The 18,422-nt window shown below is 59.5% G+C and overlaps 1 protein-coding gene across 1 annotated transcript in view; it reads left to right on the forward strand.

Annotated features, from left to right (window-relative positions):
• Positions 1-11,586: 11,586 nt before the first annotated feature.
• The window catches only part of NDUFA7 (NADH:ubiquinone oxidoreductase subunit A7), an 84,561-nt gene continuing 77,725 nt past the window's right edge, over positions 11,587-18,422 (forward strand). The window contains exon 1 of the mRNA XM_075337872.1: positions 11,587-11,773. Coding sequence (XP_075193987.1) covers positions 11,723-11,773 — 51 coding nt within the window. The 5' untranslated portion in view covers positions 11,587-11,722. The remainder of the gene's footprint in view (positions 11,774-18,422) is intronic.

The raw sequence follows: 18,422 nt of genomic DNA on the forward strand, positions 1-18,422 counted from the left end.
ACACACACACACGGCCCCCACACACACACACGGCCCCACACACACACACACGGCCCCCACACACACACACACGGCCCCCACACACACACACACGGCCCCCACACACACACACGGCCCCCACACACACACACACGGCCCCACACACACACACACACGGCCCCACACACACACACACACGGCCCCCCACACACACACACACACACGGCCCCCCACACACACACACACACGGCCCCCACACCACACACACACACGGCCCCCACACACACACACACGGCCCCCACACACACACACACACACACACACGGCCCCCACACACACACACACACGGCCCCCACACACACACACACACACACGGCCCCCACACACACACACGGCCCCCACACACACACACGGCCCCCACACACACCACACACACACACGGCCCCACACACACACACACGGCCCCCACACACACACACACGGCCCCCCACACACACACACGGCCCCCACACACACACACGGCCCCCACACACACACACACGGCCCCCACACACACACACACACACACACGGCCCCCACACACACACACACGGCCCCCACACACACACACACACACACGGCCCCCCACACACACACGGCCCCCCACACACCACACGGCCCCCACACACACACACACACACACACGGCCCCCCACACACACACACGGCCCCCCACACACACACACGGCCCCCACACACACACACGGCCCCCACACACACACACGGCCCCCACACACACACACACGGCCCCCCACACACACCACACGGCCCCCACACACACACACACGGCCCCCACACACACACACACACGGCCACCCACACACACACACGGCCCCCACACACACACACACGGCCCCCACACACACACACACGGCCCCCACACACACACACACGGCCCCCACACACACACACGGCCCCCACACACACACACGGCCCCCACACACACACACGGCCCCCACACACACACACGGCCCCCACACACACACACGGCCCCCACACACACACACACGGCCCCACACACACACACACGGCCCCCACACACACACACACGGCCCCCACACACACACACGGCCCCCACACACACACACGGCCCCCACACACACACACACGGCCCCCACACACACACACACGGCCCCCACACACACACGGCCCCACACACACACCACACACGGCCCCCACACACACACACACGGCCCCCACACACACACACGGCCCCCACACACACACACACGGCCCCACACACACACACACGGCCCCCACACACACACACGGCCCCCCACACACACACACGGCCCCCACACACACACACGGCCCCCACACACACACACACACGGCCCCCACACACACACACACGGCCACCCACACACACACACGCACACACACACACGGCCCCCACACACACACGGCCCCCACACACACACACGGCCCCACACACACACGGCCCCCACACACACACACGGCCCCCACACACACACGGCCCCCACACACACACACACGCACACACACACACGGCCACACACACACACGCCCCACACACACACACGGCCCCCCACACACACACGGCCCCACACACACACACGGCCCCCACACACACACGGCCCCCACACACACACACACACGGCCCCCACACACACACACACACACACGGCCCCCACACACACACACACACACACACGGCCCCCCACCACAACACACGGCCCCCACACACACACGGCCCCCACACACACACACACGGCCCCCCACACACACACACGGCCCCCACACACACACACACACGGCCCCCACACACACACACGGCCCACCACACACACACACGGCCCCCACACACACACGGCCCCCACACACACACGGCCCCCACACACACACGGCCCCCACACCACACACGGCCCCCACACACACACACACGGCCCCCACACACACACACACACACACGGCCCCCACACACACACGGCCCCCACACACACACACGGCCCACACACACACACACGGCCCCCACCACACACACACGGCCCCCACACACACACACACGGCCCCCACACACACACACACACACGGCCCCCACACACACACACGGCCCCCACACACACACACACACACGGCCCCCACACACACACACACACGGCCCCCACACACACACGGCCCACACACACACACACACACGGCCCACACACACACACACACACGGCCCACACACACACACACACGGCCCCCCACACACACACGGCCCCCCACACACACACGGCCCCCCCACACACACACACGGCCCACACACACACACACACACACGGCCCCACACACACACACACACGGCCCACACACACACACACACGGCCCCCACACACACACACACGGCCCCCACACACACACACACACACACGGCCCCCACACACACACACGGCCCCCACACACACACACACACACACACGGCCCCCACACACACACACACACACACCCACACACACCCACGGCCCCCACACACACACACAGCACACACACACACACACACGGCCCCCACACACACACACACGGCCCCCACACACACACACACACACACGGCCCCCACACACACACACGGCCCCCACACACACACACGGCCCCCACACACACACACACGGCCCCCACACACACACACACACGGCCCCCACACACACACACACACGGCCCCCACACACACACACACGGCCCCCACACACACACACACACACACGGCCCCCACACACACACGGCCCCCACACACACACGGCCCCCACACACACACGGCCCCCACACACACACGGCCCCCACACACACACGGCCCCCACACACACACGGCCCCCACACACACACGGCCCCCCCACACACACGGCCCCCACACACACACGGCCCCCACACACACACACACACACACACACACACACACACACGGCCCCCACACACACACACGGCCCCCACACACACACACGGCCCCCACACACACACACGGCCCCCACACACACACACGGCCCCCACACACACACACACGGCCCCCACACACACACACACGGCCCCCACACACACACACACGGCCCCCACACACACACACACGGCCCCCACACACACACACACGGCCCCCACACACACACACACGGCCCCCACACACACACACACGGCCCCCACACACACACGGCCCCCACACACACACACGGCCCCCACACACACACACACGGCCCACACACACACACACACGGCCCACACACACACACACACGGCCCCCACACACACACACACGGCCCCCACACACACACACGGCCCCCACACACACACACGGCCCCCACACACACACACGGCCCCCACACACACACACACGGCCCCCACACACACACACACGGCCCCCACACACACACACACGGCCCCCACACACACACACACGGCCCCCACACACACACACACGGCCCCCACACACACACACACGGCCCCCACACACACACACACGGCCCCCACACACACACACACGGCCCCCACACACACACACGGCCCCCACACACACACACGGCCCCCACACACACACACGGCCCCCACACACACACACACGGCCCCCACACACACACACACGGCCCACACACACACACACACACACACGGCCCCCACACACACACGGCCCCCACACACACACGGCCCCCACACACACACGGCCCCCACACACACACGGCCCCCACACACACACGGCCCCCACACACACACGGCCCCCACACACACACGGCCCACACACACACACGGCCCACACACACACACGGCCCACACACACACACGGCCCACACACACACACACACGGCCCACACACACACACACACGGCCCCCACACACACACACACGGCCCCCACACACACACACACGGCCCACACACACACACGGCCCCCACACACACACACACACACGGCCCCCACACACACACACACGGCCCCCACACACACACACATGGCCCACACACACACACACACACGGCCCACACACACACACACACGGCCCACACACACACACACACGGCCCACACACACACACACACGGCCCACACACACACACACACACGGCCCACACACACACACACGGCCCACACACACACACACGGCCCACACACACACACACGGCCCACACACACACACACGGCCCACACACACACACACGGCCCACACACACACACACGGCCCACACACACACACACGGCCCACACACACACACACACACACACACGGCCCACACACACACACACACGGCCCACACACACACACACACACACGGCCCACACACACACACGGCCCCCCCACACACACACACACGGCCCCCCCCCACACACACACACACACACACGGCCCCCCCCCCACACACACACACACACACACACACGGCCCCCACACACACACACACACGGCCCCCACACACACACACACACACACACACACACGGCCCACACACACACACGGCACACACACACACACGGCCCGCCCACACACACACGGCACACACACACACACGGCCCCGCCCACACACACACACACACACACACACACGGCCCCCACACACACACACGGCCCCCACACACACACGGCCCCCACACACACACGGCCCCCACACACACACACACACACACACACGGCCCCCACACACACACACACACACACACACACACACGGCCCCCACACACACACACGGCCCCCACACACACACACACACGGCCCCCACACACACACGGCCCCCACACACACACACGGCCCCCCACACACACACGGCCCCCACACACACACACGGCCCCCACACACACACACACACGGCCCCCACACACACACACACACACACACACGGCCCCCACACACACACACACACGGCCCACACACACACGGCCCCCACACACACGGCCCCCACACACACACACGGCCCCCACACACACACACACGGCCCCCACACACACACACACGGCCCCCACACACACACACGGCCCCCACACACACACGGCCCCCACACACACACACACACGGCCCACACACACACACACGGCCCCCACACACACACACACGGCCCCCACACACACACGGCCCCCACACACACACACACACGGCCCCCACACACACACACACACACGGCCCCTCCACACACACACACGGCCCCCCCACACACACACACACACGGCCCCCCACACACACACACACACACACACACACACACACGGCCCCCACACACACACACACACGGCCCCCACACACACACACACACACGGCCCCCACACACACACACACACACGGCCCCCACACACACACACACACACGGCCCCCACACACACACACACACGGCCCCCACACACACACACACACGGCCCCCACACACACACACACACGGCCCCCACACACACACACACACGGCCCCCACACACACACGGCCCCCACACACACACGGCCCCCACACACACACACGGCCCCCACACACACACGGCCCCCACACACACACACGGCCCCCACACACACACACGGCCCCCACACACACACACACGGCCCCCACACACACACACGGCCCCCACACACACACACACGGCCCCCACACACACACACACGGCCCACACACACACACACGGCCCACACACACACACACGGCCCACACACACACACACGGCCCCCACACACACACACACGGCCCCCACACACACACACACGGCCCCCACACACACACACGGCCCCCACACACACACACGGCCCCCACACACACACACGGCCCCCACACACACACACACGGCCCCCACACACACACACGGCCCCCACACACACACACACGGCCCCCACACACACACACGGCCGCCCCCACACACACACACGGCCGCCCCCACACACACACACGGCCCCCCCCACACACACACACGGCCCCCCCCACACACACACACGGCCCCCCCCACACACACACACGGCCCCCCCCACACACACACACGGCCCCCCCCACACACACGGCCCCCACACACACACACGGCCCCCCCACACACACACACACACACGGCCCCCACACACACACACACGGCCCCCACACACACACACACACACACACGGCCCCCACACACACACACACGGCCCCCACACACACACACACACACACACACACACACGGCCCCCACACACACACACGGCCCCCACACACACACACGGCCCCCCCCACACACACACGGCCCCCCCCACACACACACGGCCCCCCCCACACACACACGGCCCCCCCCACACACACACGGCCCCCCACACACACACACGGCCCCCCACACACACACACGGCCCCCACACACACACACGGCCCCCACACACACACACGGCCCCCACACACACACACGGCCCCCACACACACACACACACACACACACACGGCCCCCACACACACACACACGGCCCCCACACACACACACACACACGGCCCCCACACACACACACACACGGCCCCCACACACACACACACACGGCCCCCACACACACACACACGGCCCCCACACACACACACACACACACGGCCCCCACACACACACACACGGCCCCCACACACACACACACGGCCCCCACACACACACACACACGGCCCCCACACACACACGGCCCCCACACACACACACACGGCCCCCACACACACACGGCCCCCACACACACACACGGCCCCCACACACACACACACACGGCCCCCACACACACACGGCCCCCACACACACACACACACGGCCCCCACACACACACGGCCCCCACACACACACACACGGCCCCCACACACACACACACACACACACACACGGCCCCCACACACACACACGGCCCCCACACACACACACGGCCCCCACACACACACACGGCCCCCCCCACACACACACGGCCCCCCCCACACACACACACGGCCCCCCCCACACACACACACGGCCCCCCCCACACACACACACGGCCCCCCCCACACACACACGGCCCCCCCCACACACACACGGCCCCCCCACACACACGGCCCCCCCACACACACACACGGCCCCCACACACACACACACGGCCCCCACACACACACACACACACACGGCCCCCACACACACACACGGCCCCCACACACACACACGGCCCCCACACACACACACACGGCCCCCACACACACACACACGGCCCCCACACACACACACACACACACGGCCCCCACACACACACACACGGCCCCCACACACACACACACACGGCCCCCACACACACACACACACGGCCCCCACACACACACACACACGGCCCCCACACACACACGGCCCCCACACACACACGGCCCCCACACACACACGGCCCCCACACACACACACACGGCCCCCACACACACACGGCCCCCACACACACACACACGGCCCACACACACACACACGGCCCCCACACACACACACACGGCCCCCACACACACACACGGCCCCCCCACACACACGGCCCCCCCACACACACACGGCCCCCCCCACACACACACACACACACGGCCCCCACACACACACACACGGCCCCCACACACACACACACACACACGGCCCCCACACACACACACGGCCCCCACACACACACACGGCCCCCACACACACACACACGGCCCCCACACACACACACACGGCCCCCACACACACACACACACACACGGCCCCCACACACACACACACGGCCCACACACACACACACACGGCCCCCACACACACACACACACGGCCCCCACACACACACACACACGGCCCCCACACACACACGGCCCCCACACACACACGGCCCCCACACACACACGGCCCCCACACACACACGGCCCCCACACACACACACACACGGCCCCCACACACACACGGCCCCCCACACACACACGGCCCCCACACACACACACACGGCCCCCACACACACACACACGGCCCCCACACACACACACACACGGCCCCCACACACACACACACGGCCCCCACACACACACACACACACGGCCCCCACACACACACACACGGCCCCCACACACACACACACGGCCCCCACACACACACACACGGCCCCCACACACACACACACGGCCCCCACACACACACACACACACGGCCCCCACACACACACACACACGGCCCCCACACACACACACGGCCCCCACACACACACACACACACACGGCCCCCACACACACACACACACACACACACGGCCCCACACACACACACACACACGGCCCCCACACACACACACACACGGCCCCCACACACACACACACACGGCCCCCACACACACACACACACGGCCCCCACACACACACGGCCCCCCACACACACACGGCCCCCACACACACACGGCCCCCACACACACACACACACGGCCCCCACACACACACACACACGGCCCACACACACACACACACACACACACGGCCCACACACACACACACACGGCCCACACACACACACACACGGCCCACACACACACACACACGGCCCACACACACACACACACGGCCCACACACACACGGCCCACACACACACACACACACGGCCCACACACACACACACACACACGGCCCACACACACACAGGGCCCCCCTTCGCCCCCTGCGAGCCCCCACCAAACGTGCAGCATCACCCCCTGCCCAGTGCCGGCCCCCACCAAACGTGCAGCATCACCCCCTGCAGTGCCGGCCCCCCCTCACAACGTGCAGCGTCGCCCCCAAGAGAGAGGCTGCACGTCGGGGGGGGCTCGCAGGGAGAGAGAGAGGCTGCACGTCGGGGGGGGCTCGCAGGGAGAGAGAGAGGCTGCACGTCGGGGGGGCTCGCAGGGAGAGAGAGGCTGCACGTCGGGGGGGCTCGCAGGGAGAGAGAGGCTGCACGTCGGGGGGGCTCGCAGGGAGAGAGAGGCTGCACGTCGGGGGGGCTCGCAGGGAGAGAGAGGCTGCACGTCGGGGGGGCTCGCAGGGAGAGAGAGGCTGCACGTCGGGGGGGCTCGCAGGGAGAGAGAGGCTGCACGTCGGGGGGGCTCGCAGGGAGAGAGAGGCTGCACGTCGGGGGGGCTCGCAGGGAGAGAGAGGCTGCACGTCGGGGGGGCTCGCAGGGAGAGAGAGGCTGCACGTCGGGGGGGGGGCTCGCAGGGAGAGAGAGGCTGCACGTCGGGGGGGGGGGCTCGCAGGGAGAGAGAGGCTGCACGTCGGGGGGGGGCTCGCAGGGAGAGAGAGGCTGCACGTCGGGGGGGGGGGCTCGCAGGGAGAGAGAGGCTGCACGTCGGGGGGGGGCTCGCAGGGAGAGAGGTCCCGCGAGAGCCCCCCCCACAACACGCCCCACTGCCCCGCGAGAGCCCCCACAACACGCCCCACTGCCCCGCGAGAGCCCCCACAACACGCCCCACTGCCCCGCGAGAGCCCCCACAACACGCCCCACTGCCCCGCGAGAGCCCCCACAACACGCCCCACTGCCCCGCGAGAGCCCCCACAACACGCCCCACTGCCCCGCGAGAGCCCCCACAACACGCCCCACTGCCCCGCGAGAGCCCCCACAACACGCCCCACTGCCCCGCGAGAGCCCCCACAACACGCCCCACTGCCCCGCGAGAGCCCCCACAACACGCCCCACTGCCCCGCGAGAGCCCCCACAACACGCCCCACTGCCCCGCGAGAGCCCCCCAAACGTGCAGCGTCGCCCTCCGCGAGGCCCCCCCCTTAAACATGCAGCGTCACCCCCTGGCCACTGCGAGCCCCCCAAACATGCAGCGTCACCCCCTGGCCACTGCGAGCCCCCCAAACATGCAGCGTCACCCCCTGGCCACTGCGAGCCCCCCAAACATGCAGCGTCACCCCCTGGCCACTGCGAGCCCCCCAAACATGCAGCGTCACCCCCTGGCCACTGCGAGGCCCCCAAACATGCAGCGTCACCCCCTGGCCACTGCGAGCCCCCCAAACATGCAGCGTCACCCCCTGGCCACTGCGAGGCCCCCAAACATGCAGCGTCACCCCCTGGCCACTGCGAGCCCCCCAAACATGCAGCGTCACCCCCTGGCCACTGCGAGCCCCCCAAACATGCAGCGTCACCCCCTGGCCACTGCGAGCCCCCCAAACATGCAGCGTCACCCCCTGGCCACTGCGAGCCCCCCAAACATGCGTCACCCCCTGGCCACTGCGAGCCCCCCAAACATGCAGCGTCACCCCCTGGCCACTGCGAGCCCCCCAAACATGCAGCGTCACCCCCTGGCCACTGCGAGCCCCCCAAACATGCAGCGTCACCCCCTGGCCACTGCGAGCCCCCCAAACATGAAGCGTCACCCCCTGGCCAGTGCGAGTCCCCCAAACATGCAGTGTCGCTCCCTGCAAGCCCCCCCCCAACGTGCAGCGTCGCCCCCTGGCCAGTGCGAGTCCCTCAAACATGCATTGCCCCCTGCAAGCCCCCCCAAATGTGCAGCGTCACCCCCTGCCCAGTGCCAGCTCCCCCAAACGTGCAGCGTCGCTCACTGCCTAGTGCCAGCCCCCCCAAACGTGCAGCTTCACCCCCTGTCCAGTGCGAGTCCACCCCAAACATGCAGTCGCTCCGTGGCAAGTGCAAGCCGCCCTAAACGTTCCACATTGCCTCCTGCAAGCCCCCCAAACATGCAGCGTCGCCTCCTGCCTAGAGTAACCCCCACATTCCTTATGAAACCTCCACAGCATTACCCCCTGCTCCGTGTAACCCCCCTTCATAAGCCACTTACCTTATGGAAGCCTCCACAGCACGGTGCTGCAGCTTCAGTACATTCCCTGAGATATACACGAGCTGCAGCCCCCAGTGGTGACAGGGTGACAGGAGACACTGCTCTGTGCCCCCAACATCCAGGCTGAGACCCCAGAGCTCTAACTAATGAGGAAAAGCTGAATATTCTCCACCTCAGGGTCAGGATCCTCCGCTCTGCACTGAGGAGCCCAAGCACTGCCGCTTCCCGCCCACAGATCTGCACGGCACTGAGGATGCCCCGCCCCTTCCGGTGACATCATGATTTCATGAAATCACTCCTCCCCCTCAAAAAATCAACTCCGATCTAGCCTCTACCATGCAGAATGGGCCCGTTAGCCCCCCAACATGCATCACCCTCTGTCCAGTGCAAGCCCACCAACATTCAGCATGGGCCCGTTAGCGCCCCAGAATGCAGCATCGCCCCGCCTCCCTGTGTAAGCCCTCCAAAATCCCCCTTACTCATGGAAGCCTCGACAGCACTGTGTTCGCAGCTTCAGTACATTCCGTGAGATATACACAGCCCCCAGCACTGCCAGGAGACATATTTTCTGCCTCCAAAATCCAATAAGACGAAAATTCTATAACTAATGAGCAAAACTGAAGGATTCTCCCACGTCCGCTCTGTAGAAGAGCCCGAGCACACTGCTGCTTCCTGCTCACGCTGCACGGAGGAGGCTCCGCCCCTTCCGGTGACGTCATTGCCACAAAAAATAACCTCAGCTAGATGCTACCGTACCGCTACTCATAGCTGCACATTAACGAGAGGCGGGGCTTCCAGAGCGATGCCACTATGTGACGTCCTGCCTTGCGCACTTAATACGTGTAGTAAGTAACCGGTGTTAGCTGCAGGACGTAGCCATCTTTAAGGAGTCCACATTGCGCTGTAGTGAAAGACGGATGTAGGACCTGCGGACTAAATGTGCAGTGCAATGGGAAGGGCTCTAGTGAAGGGCACTTGTGTCTCCCTGTTATCCTTCAAGCCCGTACATACAGATTCCGCTTTCTGCCCTGATCGGTGACATGGCGACTGCCACTAAACTCATCCAGAAGCTTAGGAACTGGAGTTCTGGGGTAATAATCATGCGGCCGGCTCCTTTGTGATCTTCACTGGTTATAGTAGGGTTGTAGCGGGTGATCAGTGCTGGTAACTGAGTCTGGGAGCCAGTAATGCACTGGATCGGTCACAGCGTTGCGGTAGTGCGTACGAGCGGTCAGTCACAGCGTTGCGGTAGTGAGTACGAGCGATCAGTCACAGCGTTGCGGTAGTGAGTACGAACGATCAGTCATAGCGTTGCGGTAGTGAGTACGAGCGATCAGTCACAGCGTTGCGGTAGTGAGTACGAGCGATCAGTCACAGCGTTGCGGTAGTGAGTATGAGCGATCAGTCACAGCTTTGCGGTAGTGAGTATGAGCAGCCAGTCACATCATTGCGGTAGTGCGCACGAACGGTCAGTCACATCATTGCGGTAGTACGCACGAACGGTCAGTCACATCATTGCGGTAGTGCGCACGAACGGTCAGTCACATCATTGCAGTAGTGCGCACGAACGGTCAGTCACATCATTGCGGTAGTACGCACGAACGGTCAGTCACATCATTGCGGTAGTGCGCACGAACGGTCAGTCACATCATTGCGGTAGTGCGCACGAACGGTCAGTCACATCATTGCGGTAGTGCGCACGAACGGTCAGTCACATCATTGCAGTAGTGCGCACGAACGGTCAGTCACATCATTGCGGTAGTACGCACGAACGGTCAGTCACATCATTGCGGTGGTGCGCACGAACGGTCAGTCACATCATTGCGGTGGTGCGCACGAACGGTCAGTCACATCATTGCGGTAGTGCGCACGAGCGGTCAGTCACATCATTGCGGTAGTGCGCACGAGCGGTCAGTCACATCATTGCGGTAGTGCGCACGAGCGGTCAGTCACATCATTGCGGTAGTGCGCATGAGCGGTCAGTCACATCATTGCGGTGGTGCGCACGAGCAGTCAGTCACAGCCTTGCGGTGGTGCGCGGTCATTCACAGCGTTGTAATGAGTACGAGCGGTCAGTCACAGCATTGCAGTAATGAAGGAAGTAAAGCTGGACACTCCACGATTAATGCAAAAGGTGAATTTATTTACAGTCATATGAAAAAGTTTGGGCACCCCTATTAATGTTAACCTTTTTTCTTTATAACAATTTGGGTTTTTGCAACAGCTATTTCAGTTTCATATATCTAATAACTGATGGACTGAGTAATATTTCTGGATTGAAATGAGGTTTATTGTACTAACAGACCGCGCGAGCGGTCGCAGTGTTGCAGTAGTGTGCGTGCGCGGTCGCAGTGTTTCCGTAGTGCACGCGAGCGGTCACGCTGGTTTAGTAGTGGGCGCGAGCGGTCACGCTGGTTTAGTAGTGGGCGCGAGCGGTCACAGTGTTGCAGTAGTGCGAGCGAGCGGTCACAGTGTGGCAGTAGTGCGAGCGAGCGGATGAGTGGTCACTCTGGTGCAGTAGTACGCACAAGCAGTCACACTGCAATGTTGTACATGCCACCTTTCGTTTTTTTTCTCCCCTTATTCCAGTAGACATAACGTTATTATTTTTGTGTGAACATGTTAAGGCTGCTTTCACACTACGTTTTTTTAACATGCGTCCTGAACGCTTTTTTAATGCAAAAACAGATCCCGTGCAAATGCGTTTTCATTTCAATGCATTTGCAATGGACTCGCGTCAACATGCGTTCAGCTGCGTTTGCGTGCGTTATAGTGAGGATCCAGCTACTTGCAGTTTTTTAACTTTTTTCAAAAACGCTACTTGTAGCGTTTTTGAGCTGCGTCCAAATACTGCAAATTGCTGGATCCTGCTATACTGCATGCAAACGCAGGTGAACGCTGTCATGCTGATAGACAGGATCCTGCTTGTTCTACTGAGCATGCCCAGAAACCTGCCTGGTGTGATCAGTCTCTCTCTCCACCTCCCTCTCTCCCCCTCCGTCTCTCTCCCCCGCCTGAGAGCTGCGGAGGCTCGTAACCAAGGTAAACATCGGGTAACTTGCCTGGATACCCGATGTTTACCTTTGTTACGTGTGCAGGGAGCCTGGCTCCTAGCAGCTGCAGACGCTTGTAACCAAGGTAAATATCGGGTATCCAAGTAAGTTACCCGATGTTTACCTTGGTTACGAGCCTCCGCAGCTGTCAGATGCTGGCTCCCAGTCTGTCACGTTCAGTTCCCTTCATTCCCGATCACATGACTCCAATGCCCGCCCTTAAAGTTCAAGTGACAGGATCCTGCAAAATAACACTTGCGTTTGCATGCGTTTTTCTTTGTAAAAACAGGATCCGCTTTTATAGCAAAAAAAGTTCATGACGCATGCTAAAAAAAGTAGTGTGAAAGCAGCTTTATACAAAGGCTTGTTGTCTGAGCTGTAGTTTTTATAACTGCATTATTTCTGCTGTAAAAAAAAAAGCCCTTTAAACAAGATTCTCCAGGTCAGTATGAGTACAGCGATGCCAAAGCTTTGCTTTTGAATTTCAATGGTAAAAAAAAATCTCAATTATATGAAGAAAGAAAAAGATTTAGCTTGTGGGCATCTTCCGACACGTTTTCCTTTCTTGGTGGATGAAGGTGTGTGAGGGCTTGTCTCTAGCACCTGGTCTGACGGTTTACTGATTTATAACAAACAGCAGCCCCTATCCTCATTGAGTGAGGGTTAGCTATGGGGCCGTGGCTGTTTTCCTCTATGGAACCATTATATCAGGGGTCCCCAAACTACGGCCCGCGGGCCGCATCTGGCCCCCGGAGGCCATTTACCCGGCCCGTGTCACAATTGCCTTGTGTTATCTCAATTGTAAGTGCACAGGCGCTTACAATTGAAATAACCCGCCGAGCGCTACACGGGAAGTCTCGTTCCTGTGTAGACGCTCGGCGCTCGTCGTCCGGACCTAGAATGATCACGTCATGACGCACGGCGTGCTCATCTAGGGCCTAGATGAGCACGTCGTGGCTTTACAGCCGAAGACAGAGGAGCCAGGACCACAGCGCGGGAGCGGCTGCAGTGCTAAGTAAAGTCTATTTTCACTTTTTTTTACTGGGCATGGAGGAGGATCAGAGAGCTGGATCTATATGGGGGATTGATGGGACCTATATGGGGGAGAGCTGGACATATATGGGGGAGAGACCTGGCCCTATATGAGGGAGACTGCATGGGACTTATATGGGGGAAAGAGCTGGCCCTATATGAGGGAGACTGCATGGGACCTACATGGGGGAAAGAGCTGGCCCTATGAGGGAGACTGCATGCGACCTATATGAGGAAGACTGCATGGGACCTATATGGGGGAGAGAGCATGGGACTTATATGAGGGAAAGAGCTGGACCTATATGGGGGAGAGCAGGACATATATGGGAGAGAGACCTAGCCCTATATGAGGGAGACTGCATGGGACCTATATGGGGGAAAGAGCTGGCCCTATGAGGGAGACTGCATGCGACCTATATGAGGAAGACTGCATGGGACCTATATGGGGGAGAGAGCATGGGACTTATATGAGGGAAAGAGCTGGACCTATATGGGGGAGAGCAGGACATATATGGGAGAGAGACCTAGCCCTATATGAGGGAGACTGCATGGGACCTATATGGGGGAAAGAGCTGGCCCTATGAGGGAGACTGCATGCGACCTATATGAGGAAGACTGCATGGGACCTATATGGGGGAGAGAGCATGGGACTTATATGAGGGAAAGAGCTGGACCTATATGGGGGAGAGCAGGACATATATGGGAGAGAGACCTAGCCCTATATGAGGGAGACTGCATGGGACCTATATGGGGGAAAGAGCTGGCCCTATATGAGGGAGACTGAATGCGACCTATATGAGGAAGACTGCATGGGACCTATATGGGGGAGAGAGCATGGGACTTATATGAGGGAAAGAGCTAGACCTATATGGGGGAGAGCTGGGCATATATGGGGGAGAGACCTGGCCCTATATGAGGGAGACTGCATGGGACCTATATGGGGGAAAGAGCTGGCCCTATATGAGGGAGACTGCATGGGACCTATGTGGGGGAGACTGCATGGGACCTATGTGGGGGAGACTGCATGGGACCTATGTGGGGGAGACTGCATGGGACCTATGTGGGGGAGACTGCATGGGACCTATGTGGGGGAGACTGCATGGGACCTATGTGGGGGAGACTGCATGGGACCTATGTGGGGGAGACTGCATGGGACCTATGTGGGGGAGACTGCATGGGACCTATGTGGGGGAGACTGCATGGGACCTATATGGGGAAAAGAGCTGGCCCTATATGAGGAAGACTGCATGGGACCTATATGGGGGAGAGAGCATGGGACTTATATGAGGGAAAGAGCTGGACCTATATGGGGGGTGGCATGGGACCTATATGGGGGGTGGCATGGGACCTATATGGGGGAGAGAGCATGGGACCTATATGAGGGAAAGAGCTGGACCTATATGAGGGAAAGAGCTGGACCTATATGAGGACAGAGTGCTGGACCTATATGAGGGAAAGAGCTGGACCTATATGAGGGAAAGAGCTGGACCTATATGAGGGAAAGAGCTGGACCTATATGAGGGAAAGAGCTGGACCTATATGGGGACAGAGTGCTGGACCTATTTGCGGGAAGAGAGAAGCACATTTCAGAGGTGCACGCTGTATTTGGGCAGTACAGTGTATGTAAGTGTTATATTTACAATTTCTTTATTTTGAATGTTGTATTTGTTCCCTTTTTGTTTTACTTTAAAATGGGATACATGTAGTGTGCATAGGGATTTTCATAGTTTTTCTTATAGTCCGGCCCTCCAACGGTCTGAGGGACAGTGAACTGGCCCCATGTGTAAAATGTTTGGGGACCCCTGCTTTATATACTTCGGTACCATCACTGCCCAGCTCCACAGTAAAACAAGGCTATTCTCTTCGCCTTTATGTAGACAGAAGTCAGACATACCAGTTTTTTGTTTATTTACCTTTGTTTTACCTAAAATATGGAGCCTAAGTTTTGTCATTTGAGGGGAAAATGTAAATGCAAGTATATCTGCACTTTGCTTTTTATCTTTAAGACTACTAAAAATGTTAAACTTTTCTCTCATCCGTAAGTTTTTTCTTTGCATTTCTTGCTGTTCCGTTTTTAGAGTGGTTTGGGGCGGGTGCCACTATTCAGCAATACAATGTTTTTTTGTTTTAACTGGCGATTTTCCAGCTACTTGGTAAATTCAGCCTCCACGGCAAAGCAAACCTGGGTCTGTGAAGCGGATCGTACTTTTCCGTCAGTTACCCGTGATCATGTGATCGCAAGTTTTTTGCTTCTTACACTGTTCACACAGAGCTCTGCTCAGTTATATGTATAGAGTGATAAGGAAGGTAAAGAGGATAATAATGGTCTTCCTTATGAGCGCTTATTTGTTGTTGGTTTTTTTTGTTTGTTTTTTTTGCAGAACGGATCATTTTTAACTAATTTCTTCTTGGGTTACATAAAGGTTAAAAAAACAAAAACCTTTTTTGTCTTCTATCTTACTTTGGTTAAAGGTGACATCTTAAGACCCTGTGTGCACGCTGCAAATTTTACAGCAGAATTGCCGTACATTTCGCTGAAGGAATGCTGCAGAAAATGTTTATAATATTTATGCAGTCCTTCTCCAGCAAAACCTAATGGGGATAAAAAAAAAAAAATTCTGTGCGCACACTGCGTTTTTTTGTCCTGCGGGTTTTGCTGCGGAATTTCCACTGTGGAATTAATGTGCATGTCACTTCTTTTCCACGGGTCCTGCGTTTTAGCAGATCAATCACCTGCTGACTCTGGGTCGGTGGAGGATTGATCCCCGGTATCTGGCCAGATGCTGCTCCCCATATAAAGTTTATGGGGAACACAATCTGGCGCAAAGGGGTACCAGCAAGCGCTTCATACTCACCGCTCGCCGGGCAGCTGTCACACTGCTGCCGCAGCAGCTCTTTCATCTTCCAGAGGTGCTGCTCATTAGGCTCATAACATATTCATGCCTTCCCTGCTCACCGGTGGCTGTGATTGGTTGCAGTCAGACCCGCCCCCATGCTGAGTGACAACTGTCTCACTGCAACCAATCACAGATGCCGGTGGGCGGGTCTATAGCGTACAATAAAATAAATAATTAAAAAAAACGGCGTGCGCTCCCCCCAATTTTGATAATCAGCCAAGATAAATTCTCACAGCTGGGGGCTGGTATTCCTAGTTTAGTGATGGCAGGCGTCTATGAGACACCCAGGGCTGTGGAGTCGGAGCTCATTTTGGTGGAGTCGGTATACAATGCACCGACTCAGACTCCTAAAATATATAATAAATTGGGGACAGTAGTGCAATGCAGAGTGTGATGAAATTTTTTTCATAGGAATTTGTTAAACTCATGAAATGTCCTATAAATGTCTGTTCTATTCCTGATCTAAGGCTACATTCACACACAGCGTTTTTTGCTGCATTTTTTGAGGATACTTTTTTTTTAGCTGCAAAAGCAGATCAGCTTTTTAAAAAACCGCATCACTTGAAAGGTTTTTGAGCTCATAAATAATGCTTTCAATAGCAAAAGCAGATTAGAAAAACACCACACAAACTGACTGCTCATTCTTTGTGAGGATCCTCACAAAACGCTGTGTCTGAATGTCCTATCTTGAAGCCCATTTCCTTTGCTGGGATGCCCGGAGTCACTGCATTTCACTGAATTATTTTGCCATCAATGTT

Source organism: Anomaloglossus baeobatrachus, chromosome 1 (assembly GCF_048569485.1).
Source record: "Anomaloglossus baeobatrachus isolate aAnoBae1 chromosome 1, aAnoBae1.hap1, whole genome shotgun sequence".
NCBI lineage: Eukaryota > Metazoa > Chordata > Amphibia > Anura > Aromobatidae > Anomaloglossus > Anomaloglossus baeobatrachus.